We start from the raw sequence: 15,627 nt of genomic DNA, 5'->3' as shown, positions 1-15,627 counted from the left end.
TTCCTAGGAGATGTTCACACACGAGGAAGGAGGAGAAAAAACACACAGAAATGCCAGCAAAATTATTACCTCCAGTTATATCCTCCACAAAATGATCCGTTAAGTATATGGAGTCAAGCTGCTAGTGAAGCTGTATCAGTGCACCTTAATGGTGCTTATTTTATCCCCTTCCTCACTTAGCACATGCCAGAAGGAACAAATGTTATTTGGGCAGGTTAAGAGAGCAGCATTTCTAGGTAAAGGGGCTGCTCAAGCACAAACAGGCACCACTCACACCCCAGTAGGGCACATCCCAGAAGCAGCACCACATTTAAGCAATTCCAGAACCAGAGCTACACCAACACAGTTTGCCAGCATCCTTCCCAAGCCGTGTTTTATTTGGGTAGTATGAGCTGCCCTCAGCAATGGCTGCATTAATAGGAAGAGGTCTCAGCACACCCCCAGCCAAGCTTCACTTCATTTGGTCATAACCTGGGCCTATCTAATAAGGCCCCTCTTTAATCACAGAGCCTTGAACTTTGTTACAGCAGGGAGAGCACACATGACAGCAGACACCCTTCCCGTTATTCATCATCTTTTAATACCTTGGCCTGCAGCACCTGCTCCTGTGTCCCCATCACCCTGATTGATGCCCTGTTACCTGGCAGGTCCTGCAGAGGAGCAGCATCCCCAGGCTCAGGAGAGCAGCAAGGGGCCAAAACAGAGCTGAAAACAGCAGCTCCCCACTCACTTCCTTCTTATATTGAGGCTGCAATTGAATTTATCTCAAAAACCTGTGTCCTGCCTTGGAGGAGGGTGAGGAGAGGAGATCCCTTCCCACCTGGCTGCTCATTGCTGCAGGTGGCTGCGTGGCCACCCCAACCCCAGCTGTGGCCACAGGTGCCCCTGCAAGCTACCACCCATGTCAGCCCCCTTGGGACCAGAGCCTGGCGGTTATCCCGGTGCCTGGATTCATCCAAACTGATGCAAAACGTCCCATTCCCCTCCCGGAGCAGAGCCGCGGGGAGCAGACGGCAGCGCCGTTCCCGCTGCTCCGTCCCCACATCCGATGGCCTCGTCCTTCCCCCCGCGCTCCCGCCTGCCACACATATATTTTCCCCCAGCAGCCTGTCAGGGAAAGCCATTTGTTTCAGCCTTGAAATGTGATTTTGTTTTTTATTATTGATTTTAAGGTTGTAAACACCCTGGCTGTGTCTGGTTTTAAATGCTAATGATGATAACAGCGAAAGGAGATGGAGGAGCAGGGCAGGAAATTGAACCATTTTGCAGCTACCAAAGTCCTTAAGCGACTCCAGCTATACAGGGAGGAAGCCCCTGGGAGAACACACGGATGATAAAAAAGTAATTTGTGCCCACAGCTTCAGTTTGTCCTCCAGCTGTTGCCTCTCCTTACACAGACCGTTTCCATGCACGTGGGTAAACTTAAAGCGAAAAAAAAAAAAAAAAAGTGAAATTTAACAGAGTGTTTTGGGGTTGGTTTGGGGGCATCTGGGGTGGATGGGACAGATGCAGCGTGGCAGGTAACAAGGGCACCACGCTCCACACGCCACCACGTCCGTCCTAGCCCCGCGTTTGACGAACATCGGGTTCCCCGGGGCTCTGCGCTGGGATCCAAAGCACTCGCTGTGCCGAGCAGCGTCCCCGGCCAGCACCGGGGACACGGCCTGGCTGTTCAGCATATTTATTTATCCACCCAGACATGTTCTCTAATATTAAGCAGGATCACAGGTTTTAATTAAATGGAAAAAAAAAATCAAATGTGAATGAGGAAAGTGGTCGGGGAGGAAGCGGGGCCTGGCTGACACATCTGGCTTGGAAGTACCTTAAAATGCCTCAAAATGCAGCGCTGCCCGGTTAACCAGGAGGCTTCTCCCGGGGGTGACAGCAGGGGCAGTGCCAGGTCTGGTGACCACTCGGACACCTGAATATTGGGGCATTTCACCTGGCACCGGAGAGCTCTTCAGGTCCAGGGAACCAGCAGCAGAGGAGGAGGTTTTTCACCCCCTCTTCTTGCTGTGATACCCTCTGAAGAGGGAAAATGCATTTCTTTTTCCCAAGGATCATTTTTTCCCTCTGAATTACCCTCCCCTCTCCATAAGTGCCTGTGTGGAAGTGTCTCCCTGCTCTTAAACCTACAGAAATCCGCAGTAAAAGGGGGCTCCCGCGAAGGCAGAGCCCGTCCTCGAAAGGCTCCAGCGGCCGCCGCCGTCCGGCACAACCTGCCCCCGGCCCCTTCTCTCGCGCAGGGGGTTCTTGCATCCCCCTCTATCCATCTGCCAGAAAACCAGCTGTCCGATGCTGCCATGGAAAACTGCTATGGAAAATATTCCCCGAAACACCCTCCTATCTCGAACCCCAGCCCGTTGGCGAGGCGCTCCCTTTCCACGGGTGTTTGGTGCCCCTAGGGTCTCTGATAGGGATGAACGTCTTTTAATCAGACACAGACTCATGTTACGAGCAGTGACACACAGATCTTTATTCAGCAAACGATACCCCCTTGCAGGGGGTTCAGCTCAGTGAGCCAGGACCTGCAAGCAGCAGACCTGGCATCGAGCGGCCGCTCACCCCGAGATGCTTCTTTTGGGGCGTTTCTCAGATTTTCTGCTGCTTGTCTTTCCCCAGCGGCAAAACCCTTGGAAATAGGTGTTTCCCTTTGGCAGAGCCAACCAGGGCGGGAGCTGCCCGGCTATAAAACCCAGCCGGAGGCAGCCCTGGAGCCCTCTCCCTGCGGGACACGGACACGCGGCTTTGCCGTTATTCCTGCAAGGAAAAGGCCACGGAGATGCAGCACTAAGGGCGAAGCAGAATCCCCTTTCCCTCCAATTACCAGCGCTGGGGAGCAAAGGGAGCTGCAGCACGAGTGGTTTGGGGGAAAAGGAGGTGGGAAAGGACATCAGGGGTTGCCTGCACCCGTTGGAATAAGGTTTGGACTGAGCAGCCCGGGGTCGGGCTCAGTGTGAGCAGCGCAAGGGACGGAGGGACGAGCCGCTCCGGTGGCAGGCGCCGCACTGGGATGCGCATCCAGGCCCCGCTCCGGAGCCGCTCAGCCCTGCTCTGCGGCAGGATATAGGAGCCTGAGCCCAGCACCCCGGCAGCCTCCGAGCATCCCGCCGGGATGGAGCCGGCATGGGGCAGGAACGGCTCCCAGCACAACAGCACCACGAGCCGCACGGGGGACCCCAACGGGACCCTCCTGCGGAGCCGCGACGAGGAGCTGGCCAAGGCCGAGGTCGGGGTGCTGGCCGCCATCCTGGCCGCGGCCACCGTGGGCAACGCGGCCGTGCTGCTGGCCATGTACCGCCTGCGGGGCAAGATGAGCCGCATGCACCTCTTCATCCTGCACCTGGGCCTCACCGACCTGGCCGTGGCGCTCTTCCAGGTGCTGCCGCAGATGGCGTGGGAGGTGACGTTCCGCTTCGCGGGCCCCGACGCGCTGTGCCGCGCCGTCAAGTACCTGCAGGTGCTCAGCATGTTCGCCTCCACCTACGTGCTGCTGGCCATGACGCTGGACCGCTACGTGGCCGTGTGCCACCCGCTGCGCACGCTGCGGCCGCCCGCGCGCCGCGCCGGCGCCGCCGTGGCGGCCGCGTGGCTGCTGAGCGCGCTGCTCAGCCTGCCGCAGCTCTTCATCTTCTCGGTGCGCGAGGTGCGCCGCGGCTCGGGGGTGCTCGACTGCTGGGCCCACTTCTCCTCCCCGTGGGGCGCCCGCGCCTACGTCACCTGGACGGCGCTCTGCGTCTTCGTGCTGCCCGTGGGCGTCCTCGCCGTCTGCTACGGCCTCATCTGCTACGAGATCTGCAAGAACCTCAAGGGCAAGACGCAGAGCGGCGCCGTGGGCGGCGCGGGGCAGCGGGGCGGGCGCCGCGGCGCCGGGCAGCCCTCCCGCGTCAGCAGCGTCCGCACCATCTCCCGCGCCAAGATCCGCACGGTCAAGATGACGCTGGTCATCGTGGTGGCCTACGTGGCCTGCTGGGCGCCCTTCTTCAGCGTGCAGCTCTGGTCGGTGTGGGGCGAGGACGCCCCCGGGGACGGTGAGTAGCCGGGGGGCACCAGGACGCTAAATCCTTGTTTTCACAGCAAACCCCCCCAAACCCGCTCTGCCATCCCCGGGCAGCAGCGGGAACGCGGGCGCCTCTGCCCATGGGGTCCCCGACGCGCGCGGCTCCGCGGCCGCCCTGGAAAGGCTCCGTCCGACGCCGCCGTCCCCCTCTTTCCCCCGCAGAGTCCTCGGACGCGGCCTTCACCATCGCGATGCTGCTGGGCGGCCTCAGCAGCTGCTGCAACCCCTGGATCTACCTGTGCTTCAGCGGGCACCTGCTGCAGGCCCTGGCGCGCGCCCTGCGCTGCCGCCGCCGCGCCGGCCTCCGCCGCCCGCCCTCCACCGGGAGCCTCTGCAGCCGCAAAACCACCGTGCTGCTGAGCCAGGGCCCGGCGCGGGGCCGCGGCGACGACGCCGGCACCGACGCGCTCTAGCCCGCGGCGCTGCCCCCGCGGCGCTGCCCGCCCGGCGCCGGCCCCGCGCGCGCTCGCCGGCCGCTCGCCCTTTGCTGCTGCTTTTAGCTGCTTCCGAAAGCTCCCCGCGCTCCCTTTTCCACGCGGAGGCATCGGTGGAGGGAGGACAGCGGTACTGGCACGTCGGGATGCTGATTCTGGGGAAAACTGTGTTTTTAGAGTCAAATGTTTTGAATTCTGAAAGTGCAGATGTGCCCTAGGAGTCTCCGATTCCTGCACTGGACTGAGCGGGACAGGTTGGAGCAGCAGCTCGGGGCTTCACGGGAAATGCAAAGCGGAGGAGCAGGGTCAGACAGGAAGGGCAAAGCCAGAAGAGAGACTGTATTCCAATGGATTTTATGGCAGCTGTCAGCAAAGTAATCTAAATATATATATATACATATATATATATATATATGTGGTTCAAAGGAGACCCCAGCCCAGTCGGGATATGTCCACCTGCGAGTCTTCAGGAGCGCATTCCCATGGGATTGCGGCAGCCGGGATGGGGCAGGTTAGGGGTGGCCAGGACCAGGAGGGCGCTCACAGCTTCACCTCCGTGTACTCGATGGCCTTGGCCGCCGCGGAGCTGGAGCCAGCCCAGAATTCGGCTTTCTTCTTTTTGGGGTCCACGTTGACGTAGTCCGGCCCCGGCTTCACGTTCGCGTAGTCGGCGGGCGCCCGGCCCGGCGCCGCGAAGCGCAACGAGCTGTAGTTGAGGCTCTGCTCCGAGCGCGGGCCCTGGCGCCGGGCACAAAGCGGCATCGTCGGGCGGCCCCGAGCCGGAGCCCGCGAGCCGGCCCGAGGCTCCCTTACCTCCCGCACCGAGGGGCTGCTGTCCGAGTCGTCCGAGGTCTCCGAGGAGGTGTCGCTGCCCCCTTGGAAGCACACGGACTGTCACCACCTCCGTGGGGTGCAGGGGACGCAACGCTGCAGGATGCTGGGGAAAAGGCCCCGGGAGCGGCGAGCAGCAGCGGGATCAGGATCCCAACCCAGGGACAGGTTCCCCTTCCCACGCGCCGGCAAAGCAGCAAAAACGCGGACGGCTCCTCCCGCCGGACACCCCTCACCTGCGTAGGCCGCCCGCGGCGCCGCGTCCCCGGCCGGTGCCGCTGCTGGCGCCGGTGCCGGCTCCGGCTTCGCCGCCGTCCCGCTGTCCTTGCTGCCACCACGGAGCCGCTCTGCAAGGGACACGCGCGTCAGCGCCCGCGCTGCCGGCACCCCTGCAAGGCAACAGCCCTCGGAAGCGACCGGTGCTTTCAGGTGAAAAATCCCCCTGATGCAAGATGTGGTTTCAGCCAAATTGATGTTTTGCAACAGGAAGCGTTAATTCTCATGATAGCTTCCCGCCGTGCTAACGGCACAACAAAATAAAGGAAAAGTTGTGGGAGCCACGCGGCGTTGGTGGCCGCAGGGCCACCGCGACGCGGCCGCCGTCCGGGCCGCATCCCGGCCACCGGCTGCCTCCATCTCTTCCGATCCCAATCCCGATCCTGTTTCGCTCCCAAATCACTAACAACAGCAGAGTGAAGACGAGACCCAGAGTGAGGGCTCGGATGCTGGAATGGACACGATGCCGGAGGAGGAGGAGGAGGAGGAAGGCCGCCCGCACGCCGCCCCGTTACCTATCTTCCTGCTGAGCATGACGTACAGCGTGGCCAAGAGCAGCGCGTGCAAGACCAGGGTCCCGGCGGAGACGGCAGCGAACACCCACCTGCCCGGGACAAAACCGTGCGGGGAAACCCGCGTCAGCCCCGGCCTGGCCGGGACGCGGCTCCGGGCCCGGGACACTGCAAAAACGCGGGAAAAAGGGCCCGTCCCGCGGCGCCGCCGCCCGCACTCACCACGGGGAGCAGTCCATGGCGCCGGGTCCCGCGGGACGCACGGAGCTGGCACCGTGCGGGGGGACCGCGTGGGAGGCGACGGCTCCGCGCCGTGCCCGTCGGTCACACGAGCTCCACGGCGGCGTTGGAAAATGGCTCAGATGTGTTCTCTGTGCTTTAATTTTGATAATATCTTAAAAAAACTGATGATTATAGCAATAACCTCCCCAGAAACACATAAGCCAAAGCAGGCAGCGAGTTCGGAGCGGAGCTTTTGCTTTGACTGCGGTCCAGATGTGCCAGGACTCGGGGTGGCCTTGGAAATCAGCTGCTTTTGCTCTTTATTAATCATAATTATCATTAACCGAACACTAGACGGGCCTCAGCTCATCCCAGCTCTTTGGATGGATATTTTAGCATGGCTGAGCAAATGGCATCCCAAACCGCACTGAAAACCAAGAGCTTGGGGAGGTTTAACTGCATTTGAGCCGCCTCGTATTCAGTTTGAGTGACTGAAATCCCACTGAAGTTAACAGGCCTTAAGGAACATAGTCAAAAAATACATGTGCAGGAAGGGGAGCATCTGGCTCGAAGCTCTTGGCCGTCCCAGTGAAGGGAATCGACTTCGTGATCCCGTCGCCTGCTTTTTGTGAGCCCCAATGTGCAGGAAGGCGCCGGCAGCCCCTGTGCTCCGCCGCAGGGACGTATCCCAAACCAAAGCTTTGATATCCTGATTAAAGGCGCCTTAATAGCATCTTTGATAGCTAGATAGATAATAAGAGCAAAGACATTATCCAGCCTATGGATCAGATTATACATTCTCCCCTCTGACAGCTTGCTAAGAGCATTTCATCAAAAGCTTTGCGGATAATCTCACCGGTCTCCTGCGAAATTCCACTTACCCAGACAGTCTGGCTGCTGCCAGGCTACACGTCCATGCCTCACCGCAGCCTTTCCCCTCCCTTACGGCGCTGATAAGTCCCCGAATATCCTCCCTAGCCGGCTGCCCCTCGCGACTGGCTCATTTCCGACGGCGGCGCGGGAGATGCTGCAGCAGCAGATGCCTATCAGAGGCGCGAGCGGCTCGAAAGGAAATTGCAAAATAAGACCCGTATCCAAATATCAGTCGCAGGCGGCTTCTTTGCTTTAGGGGGGTTAGAGCGAGATCGAGTTGATTAAGTGCACGTGTGCATGGGGATTTCTCCTGCAAAGGCACCGGATCGCAAGGCGCTGCCGGCACTCGCGCCGTCGGCTTCGTGATGCCGGCGCCTCTCCCGGGACACCAGCCTCCTCTCCAGCAGTTTTCCTGGATGGATCAAGGCTTCGGGGAGCTCCGTCTTGGCCCAATGCTGGATTGCAAAGTCAAGCAGCGTACGCCCAATGCCAAGGAAAACTGCAGGACCGGCTTGGACGATCCTGATCCCGCTGGGCCTGGCCTCCCCGCGCCGGTCCAATGCACAGCGCGGCTGGGGCTTTCCTGAGCGTTTTACCTGGCAAAAGTCTGGTTTTGTTTTGCTTTTCTTGCAAACTTGGATGTCCCCGCGGTCTCCTCGTCGACCTCTTCCTCCTGGACAGGGCACGGCCGCCAGCGGGCCCGGAGCGGGGTAAGGAGCATGGGGCGCTCCACAGCCAAATCAGGTAAAAAAGGGCTAAATATGGATAAAAAGGCAAAATTGGGTTAAAAAACAGCCAAAGAGGGAAGAAACAAGCCAAACTGGGTAAAAGAAACCCCAACAAATTAGGGTAGAGAGAAACGAGCCAAATAGGGTAAAATCTGTGGTGCTTCAGGGGCCGGAAACGCGCGGGAAGGAGGGGCCCAACTGGCCGATGCGAGCGGAGAGCGGCGGGAATCAGGGTCCCAAATGGCTCCCACCATCCTGCCTGCTGGAAAAGGCCCCTCCGAAGCCCTTCCCGGGAATGCCGGGAAACGCCGCTGGAAAAACAACCATCAAAGCACCCGGCAGCTTGTGAGCGGGTGAGACCTTCAGTGCCTGGCGCTCTTGGTCCCAAAGCACCACCCGGATCGGGATGGTTCATTTTAAGAGGATTCATTTTAAGAGCAAACCCACCTGCTCGGCGCGATCCCGCGGGCGCCCGGCCATGCTGCCGGCTCCGGGATGAGCATTCCCAGGGAATTCCAGCAAGGCTGCACATATCCAGCCAGCGCAAGGCGGTAAAGCCGGGATCACAGCAGCACCTTGGATGGACCCTGTGCCCGGCACCTGCAGGCGTCCAAATAAGCACAGTGATGAGTAAATAAATAAATCTCAAAGCAGCGCAAAGCTCAGCCTGGCACCTCTGTTTTCGTGGGAGATGCAGGTGCTGGCTATTTTTAACCTTATTTATTTATTTATTTGTAAGCGCCTCTCTGCCCTCGCCGAGCTCTGCTCCGTGAAACGCTCGGGGTGCGTAAACAGATCTGCAGATTAGAGATGTGCGCGATAAGCAGGGGGGAAAAGAGGTTTTTTACTCTGTAAATGCCACTGGGGTGTGATTTGTATCTGTCCTGGCTAATAGTGAAAGTGGCTAAACTAGAGGAAATGCAAAAAAAAAAGAGAGATACAGAGAGATAACATATTTTTAGCCTGAAAGCAGCTTTTTGAAGGCATTGGGCCCTATGTTGGGGTGGGGGGACACATGTGAAGGGCACAACCAACCCGGCTGCAGGGAGCTGGATGCTCCGGCGCCGCTGCATCCCGAGGAAGCGCCGGGCGTCCCCACGGAGCCTCGTGCAGGGACCTGCAACCCGGTTTCACAACGGCACCTGCCCCTTCGCCGCCCACGGCCGCTTCCCGGGCGCGGGACGGAGCCCGGGCCGCTCGGAGCTATCGCCGAGCGATAACGTTATCGCGCCAGCGCTGCCGGGACCAACCCGCCCGCGGCGTTGGCGCCCGGCCGGCCGCGCTGCCCGGCCCGAACGCGCCCGCTGATTCATTGCCCATGAAAAGGGCCCGTGTTGACACGGCGCGGGGCCCGGGCGCAGCCGCCGCTATAAGAGCGGCACGAGGGCCGCGGCGGGGCCCGGCCGCCGCCATGCGACGGTGCCTGCTGCTGGCGCTGCTCTGCGTGCCGCTCGCCGCCGGCCTCGGGCGGTAAGAGCCCCGCTCCGGCGGCCCCCCTGCCCGCGCCGTGGCAATGGGAGCCCCACGGAGCCTCCTCGCGCAGGGTGGCCCTGGCGCGGCGGCGCCCGCTGCGGCGCGCGCTGCGGGAGCGCGGCCAGCTCGCCCGCTTCTGGACGGCGCACGGGCTCGACACGGAGCGCTACGGCGAGGACTGCAGCGCCTTCCGCGAGGCCAGCGAGCCCCTCATCAACTACCTGGACGTAAGTGCGGAGCGGACGGGGCCGCGGAGCGCTCGGGCTTGCACCGCGGGGCTCCCGTGCCCCGACGCTTCCCGCAATTCCCGCTGCAAGGGAGCAAACGCTGCCCCGGCACGTCCAGCCCCGGCCGCGCTGACGGTCTGCTCTGCCCCGCTGCAGATGGAGTATTTCGGGCAGATCTCCATCGGGAGCCCGCCGCAGAACTTCACCGTCATCTTCGACACGGGCTCCTCCAACCTCTGGGTGCCGTCCATGTACTGCGTGAGCCCGGCCTGCGGTGAGCCGGGGGCGCGCGGATCGCGGGCGGCACCGCGGGGCTGGGCCGGGCTGCCCGCCCGGGGCCTCCGATAAGAGCGCGGCGCCCGCGTGGGCTTGGGGACAGGCACCAGCTCCGCGGGGACACGGTGCCCACGCGGGCTTGGGGACAGGCGCCGGCTCCGCGGGGACGCGGCGCAGGGGGCCGCATCGGGAAACGCCGCCGGAGCGACGCGTCTGCGGCACGAGCGCCCTCCGACGCGCCCGTCCGCGCTCCCGCAGCGGCGCACCCGCGCTTCCAGCCCTCCGAGTCCCGCACCTACCGGCGCGTGGGCACCCCCTTCTCCATCCAGTACGGCACCGGCAGCCTCACCGGCGTCATCGGCGCTGACCGCGTCACCGTGAGTGCCGGGTCCCCGCGCTGCCGTGTCCCCGCGCTGCCCCGGGGCCCGGCGGGCGCCAGCAGGTCCCTTCCCGCGGCAGGTCGAGGGCATCACCGTGGCCAACCAGCAGTTTGCGGAGAGCGTCAGCGAGCCCGGCAAGACCTTCCTGGACGCCGCCTTCGACGGCATCCTGGGGCTGGGCTACCCCTCGCTGGCCGTGGACGGCGTCACCCCGGTCTTCGACAACATGATAGCGCAAAACCTGGTGGAGCAGCCCATGTTCTCCGTCTACATGAGCTCGTGAGGACACGGCTCTGAATCCCATTTTTTGGGGCGAAACATGGATGTTTTGCCAAATAGCAAGGGGGATTTCGCTCGCTTTTGCAGCAGCTCTCCTAGCACCCTAGGAGGGAAGCTGGTGACCCCGAGCGCATGCAGGGCGCCCATGGGGATGAATCCCATGGTTAGGGAACACGGAAACCCTCAGGCCTGCTCTTCCCCCAGGAACCCGGACTCCGCGGATGGAGGGGAGCTGCTTTTCGGGGGCTTCGACCCGTCCCGCTTCGTGGGCACCCTGCAGTGGGTGCCGGTCACCCAGCAGGGCTACTGGCAGATCCGGATCGACGCGTGAGTGGCGCGGGGCGGGAGGGCTCGGCCGGGCGGCTCCCGCCGGTCCTTCCCGCCCCGCTCCTCCTCCCGCAGCATCCAGGTGGGCGGCACGCCGGCGTTCTGCTCCGGCGGCTGCCAGGCCATCGTGGACACCGGCACGTCGCTGCTCACCGGGCCCAGCAGGGACATCAAAGAAATGCACCGATACATCGGGGCCACATACCTGGATGGGGAGGTGAGAGCGGGGCTGACAGACGTCCCCCCGCGGGTATCACCATCAGCTCCGGCTACGGGGACCTGAGCCCACCAGGGACAGGTTTTCACAGGGTTGTCATGAGCTCATTGCTCCTTCCATGCCCAACGCGCTCTTCCATCCATGCTGAATTCCTCCTTTCCGAGCTACCAGGAAAGGCGGTTTTTGCTCGGCTTCGCCCCGCTGGGCAGGCTGAGCGCGTCCCCTGTCCCGCAGTACACCGTGGACTGCAGCACCCTGAGCGCGATGCCCGACGTGACCTACGTCATCAACGGCGTCGCCTACTCGCTCAGCGCCCAGGCCTACCTGCTCATGGTAAGGCCGGCGGGCAACGCGCTCTTCCGATGGGATCCCCCATCCCGTGGCCTTGGCCAGCGCGAGGGCCTCCGATTTCCCGCTGCCCTTCCCGTAGGATCAAAGTGAGGACGTGGCCGTCTGCATCAGCGGCTTCCAGGGCCTGGACATCGCGCCTCCCGCCGGCCCGCTCTGGATCCTGGGCGACGTCTTCATCCGGCAGTTTTACTCCGTCTTCGACCGCGGAAACAACCGCGTGGGCTTCGCGCCGGCCGTGCCCTAGGGCTGCAGCAGCCAAGGGCACGGGGAGGAAAGGAAGCTACCGGGTTGTGTTGGCCAAGTCATGTCGGTCAAGTCATGGCCTTGGGCAAGTCAACTCCACTGTGTGTTCCAGGGTCCCACGGGAGGGCATGGAGACACGGGGGGCTGCGGAGCGCGGTGGGAGCCTGGCGCCTGCCCGGAGCGGGTTCCGCACCGGGCACAGCCAGGGCTCGGGCAGCTCCGCTCAAGCTGCTTTGGAGATTCCTGCTCTTTTTTTAAGCACAGGCCAATAAAGATTCCCATAAAACAGCACATCCCGCTCAGCCAGGACACAGACCTGCCCAGGTCCCGGAGCCGGGCTCCACGCGGCCGCCAACCCGGCCGTTCCCGCGGCCTCTCCCCACGCCGACCTCCCTCGTGCCCTATCCAGTCCGGAGCAGCCCCTGCTCCGGCGAGTTAACAGGTGCAGGATGAGGAGCCGCCGCGGCCACCAGCCGCTTCCCGTTCCCCTCGCCCGTCCCGGGGCTGCCGCTCCGGGCGCTTCCTCCTCCCTCCGCGGGGCCCCGGCCGCGTCTCGTGGCCAGCCCGGGCGTTGCGAGAGCTTCGCCCGTGTCTCACAGTCACAGTCACGTCCTCAGAGCCCCGCTTTGCCCCCGGAATCGCTGACGGGGGTGAGGCAGTCACGAGGGGACGGTGACAGCAGCAACCGCTGTGTCCTGCCCACGCGCTGTCACATCCCTGGAGCAGCGCCTGCCACCGGGTCGGTGTGGGGCCGGGGTCCGGGATGTCCCCAGAGTCACTGCAATGGGGTGAGCACGTCCAACGCTGGCTCTGGCACTGTTTGCTCCTGTGGGAAAGCCTGGGCAGGTCCCAGTGCTCCCAGCCCGGCCCGGCATGCCCAAGGGAGCGCAGGCAGCCCCTGTATGGGAATCACGGGAATCACCGGCATTGTGGGAACCCCCAGCCACACAAAGCAGCTCTTATCCCCACCACCGCTATCAGTCCCAGCTGAGCACAGTGCAGGGTGGGTCCAGGTGATGCTGTGATAGCCCCGATGGGGTTTTTGTTCCCAGCCCTCAACAATCTGAGGAGGCAGCAGCTGATAAGGGGCTCCTGGGGGCAGGTAAATAGGAGCTGAGGGAGGAGGAGGCCTGAGCCTGCCCTGAAATCCTTAGGGAAGGGGCAGCTTTTGTGGCACTCCCTGCGCTCCGGATTGGAGCGTGTGGGGTCGTCTCGGGCGGGCCGCGATCTGGGCGGCAGCGCTCGGTGCAGCCGCTGCAGGGCCTCCTTCCCCCGGGATCGGGCGCCCGCGGCCGCTTTCCGCTGATGTCAGCGAGCTCGGCCCCGCGGCCGGAGGCATCATCGCGCCGGGGGCGGCCGCGGTTTCCTGGATCCTCCTCCCTGGGCTCTTCCCTGCGCGGGACGCGGGGCCGGGCGCAGGCGGGAGCGGAGCCGGCAGCCGCCGCCGGCCGCCCCGGACCGCGGCAGGTGAGTGCGCCGGGGAGCAGGGAGGCAGCCGGGCTGGAAAACTCCATGTCGAGCTTAAAACCCCAACGCCTGAGAGCTTCTCCTCTTGGAAATGCTGGGATTGAGGCCGGTGGGTGCTGTCCTGAGCCGGGAGGAGCAGGAAAGCCTGGCTGTTCCGGGTGGCCGTGCCCAGCTCGGGAGTGGGAAGAGCTCACGGGAGGAGCGTCCTGGCAGGCGGGTTGTCCCTGCACAGCGCACCCGGAAAAAATGCAGGGATGAGGCTTCCTGGGAGAGCTTCCATGTGCTGCTGTGCTGTGCCCGGGCTTTCCAAGCAAGCCAGCTGCTTCCCTGCGTGCAGGGCCTGGTGCCTTCTCTGGGAATGGGTCTGTGGGATGCACTGCTAGCCACAGGGATCTTCCTGGGCCGTGCAGGAGCCGGGAGGCTGCTCCTCAGGAAGGGAGCGATGCTCCATGCGCCCGGTGCTCTGGTGACAACTGGACCTTGCAAACAGATGCTCCAAGTGGAGCTTTTCCCGCAGAGGCTGAGGAGGTCGGGAGCCGGGTGTGGGTTTCCTCCCATTTGCACCATGCTGCAGGTGGGCAGGGCTCTCCTTGGTGGTCTCGCTGGAGCAAACTCACTTTGCCTTGTGCAGCATTTATGAGCCGAGCCAGAAAGCGTTGCTGCCCATCCCCTTTTGGGGGAAAAGGAGCAAAGACTGGAGCAAGGTGCTCCCGGGCTCCCAGCCCCGCTCAGCTGCTCCTGCTGCCAGTCCAAGTATTTCCAGTTGTGCAGCTCCGGCAGCGCCGGCGTGCCCGGACGTGCGCAGGGAGCCGGTGCGGAGCAGGCGCCGTGAGCAGCCCCGGCTCCGCGTCCTGGGGACAGCCCCGTGACCGCCGCTCTGTCCTGCAGGGCCCTCCCATGGACTCCAGCAAGAAGGTGGACCTGAAGATAATCATCATAGGAGCCCTGGGGTAAGAGCCCACCGGGGCAGCGACCGGCCCCGCAGGCGCTCGCGGGTCTATAGGGGCCTTTCCCCGCCGTTCCTGTCCTTCCATCTGTCCATACAACCCAGGAGCCGAGCTCGGTGCAAAGGATCTCGAGGGATCTCCCAAAGGGCCCAGGCTGAAGGTGATGGGGCAGTGGGACCAGGGCAGCCTGATGGCACCGTCCCCAGCTCCGCCAGGAAGGTGCTGGGAATGTTGCCCAGGGCTCCTGCTGACAAGGGAGCACATGGCCACCGGAGCCGGTCCCTGCCGTGCCTCATCCTCACCCCCGTCCCTCTCCCCCTGCCAGCGTGGGCAAGACCTCCCTGCTGCACCAGTACGTGCACAAGACCTTCTACGAGGACTACCGCACCACGCTGGGCGCCAGCATCCTCACCAAGGTCATCGCCGTGGACAACACTCCGCTGAAGCTGCAGGTGAGGGCCGGGGCTCCGGCAGTGACGTGGGAGATCTCCCACCTCCCACTGTCCCTGGAGCTGCAGTGGAATTCCCGTGGCATCCTCGGGCACTGTGGGTCTGCAGCTGTGCCCCTCTCTGCCCTAGATCTGGGACACGGGGGGACAGGAGCGGTTCCGGTCCATGGTGTCCACCTTCTACAAGGGCTCTGATGGCTGCATGCTGGCTTTCGACGTGACCGACAGGGAGTCCTTCGAGTCCCTGGATAACTGGAGGGACGATTTCCTGGAGAAGGTCATCCCAAGGGAGCCCGACTTTCCCATGGTTGTGCTGGGGAACAAAATAGACATCTGCGACCGGCAGGTAAGGGCTGGCCTGAGAGCCGAGCGAGCCCGGATGGGGACAGGGCTGCTCCTGGGGGCTCGGGCGCTTGTTACCCCAGCCTGAAAGCCAAGGGTGTCCCCTCCAATGGGAACGGGAATTGAGCATCGTGGATACCCGCTTACACCGGCAGCATCCCGCCTTTCCCGCAGGTGTCCGAGGAGCTCGCTTTGGCCTGGTGCAAGGACAAAGACATCCCGTACTTCGAAGTCAGCGCCAAGAACGGCATCAACGTGGCGCAGGCCTTCGAGACGCTGGCCAAGCAGGCGCTGCTCATGGTGAGCCGGGACGCGGCCGCGTGCGGAGCCGAGTGACCCGCGGTGCGAAGGGCTTTAGACAGAAAGAAGTTAAATGAGGAGCTGGAAGGCAGGATGCAGGGAGCGCAGGGGGAGCCGCGTGCCACCACTGGCCTCTAGTGGCAGCCGCCCGGCCCGAGGCCACCGGTGTCCCCGCTGCGCCCGGTGCCTCCTCCCTGTCTTGGCTTCGGGATCGGGGCTGCTCCCGGGGAGCTGGCGCTTGGGAGACCCGGGCTGGGGCTGCTGCTGCTCCAGCCTCCCTCATCCCGGCGCTTGTCCCTTTTTTTTTTTTTTCCAGCATAAAGGGATTCTTGAGAGTTATCTAACGGACTCCATCAAGCTCACTCCCGGCGACGAGCCCAAGAGGGGCTGCTGCTGAGCGCGAGGGGCCGCGG

General features: G+C 63.1%; 4 protein-coding genes across 4 annotated transcripts; 3 read left to right on the top strand and 1 right to left on the bottom strand.

Annotated features, from left to right (window-relative positions):
* Positions 1-3,115: 3,115 nt before the first annotated feature.
* On the top strand, positions 3,116-4,473 carry AVPR1B (arginine vasopressin receptor 1B). The gene is made up of 2 exons (XM_088526923.1): positions 3,116-4,031; positions 4,223-4,473. Exons 1-2 carry the CDS (start codon positions 3,116-3,118, stop codon positions 4,471-4,473), a joined length of 1,167 nt encoding a protein of 388 aa, XP_088383049.1.
* Positions 4,474-5,034: 561 nt separating this feature from the next.
* RHEX (regulator of hemoglobinization and erythroid cell expansion) lies at positions 5,035-6,360 on the bottom strand. Its single transcript, XM_088526922.1, has 5 exons — positions 6,336-6,360; positions 6,117-6,205; positions 5,562-5,672; positions 5,308-5,369; positions 5,035-5,232 (listed from the first exon to the last, which is right to left on the bottom strand). Exons 1-5 carry the CDS (start codon positions 6,350-6,352, stop codon positions 5,035-5,037), a joined length of 477 nt encoding a protein of 158 aa, XP_088383048.1. The 5' UTR covers positions 6,353-6,360.
* A 3,189-nt stretch (positions 6,361-9,549) lies between these two features.
* Positions 9,550-11,713, top strand: CTSE (cathepsin E). The gene is made up of 8 exons (XM_088526939.1): positions 9,550-9,636; positions 9,793-9,910; positions 10,171-10,289; positions 10,372-10,571; positions 10,776-10,898; positions 10,974-11,115; positions 11,350-11,448; positions 11,546-11,713. Exons 2-8 carry the CDS (start codon positions 9,793-9,795, stop codon positions 11,708-11,710), a joined length of 966 nt encoding a protein of 321 aa, XP_088383065.1. The 5' UTR covers positions 9,550-9,636; the 3' UTR covers positions 11,711-11,713.
* Positions 11,714-14,066: 2,353 nt separating this feature from the next.
* RAB7B (RAB7B, member RAS oncogene family) lies at positions 14,067-15,627 on the top strand. The gene is made up of 5 exons (XM_088526938.1): positions 14,067-14,126; positions 14,449-14,575; positions 14,703-14,918; positions 15,089-15,214; positions 15,531-15,627. Exons 1-5 carry the CDS (start codon positions 14,074-14,076, stop codon positions 15,609-15,611), a joined length of 603 nt encoding a protein of 200 aa, XP_088383064.1. The 5' UTR covers positions 14,067-14,073; the 3' UTR covers positions 15,612-15,627.

Source organism: Tinamus guttatus, unplaced genomic scaffold (genome assembly GCF_059628265.1).
Source record: "Tinamus guttatus ecotype Peru unplaced genomic scaffold, ASM5962826v1 Tinamus_guttatus_pri_ptg000259l, whole genome shotgun sequence".
In the NCBI taxonomy this organism is placed as follows: Eukaryota; Metazoa; Chordata; class Aves; order Tinamiformes; family Tinamidae; genus Tinamus; species Tinamus guttatus.
This window is presented reverse-complemented; position numbering and strand designations above follow the sequence as displayed.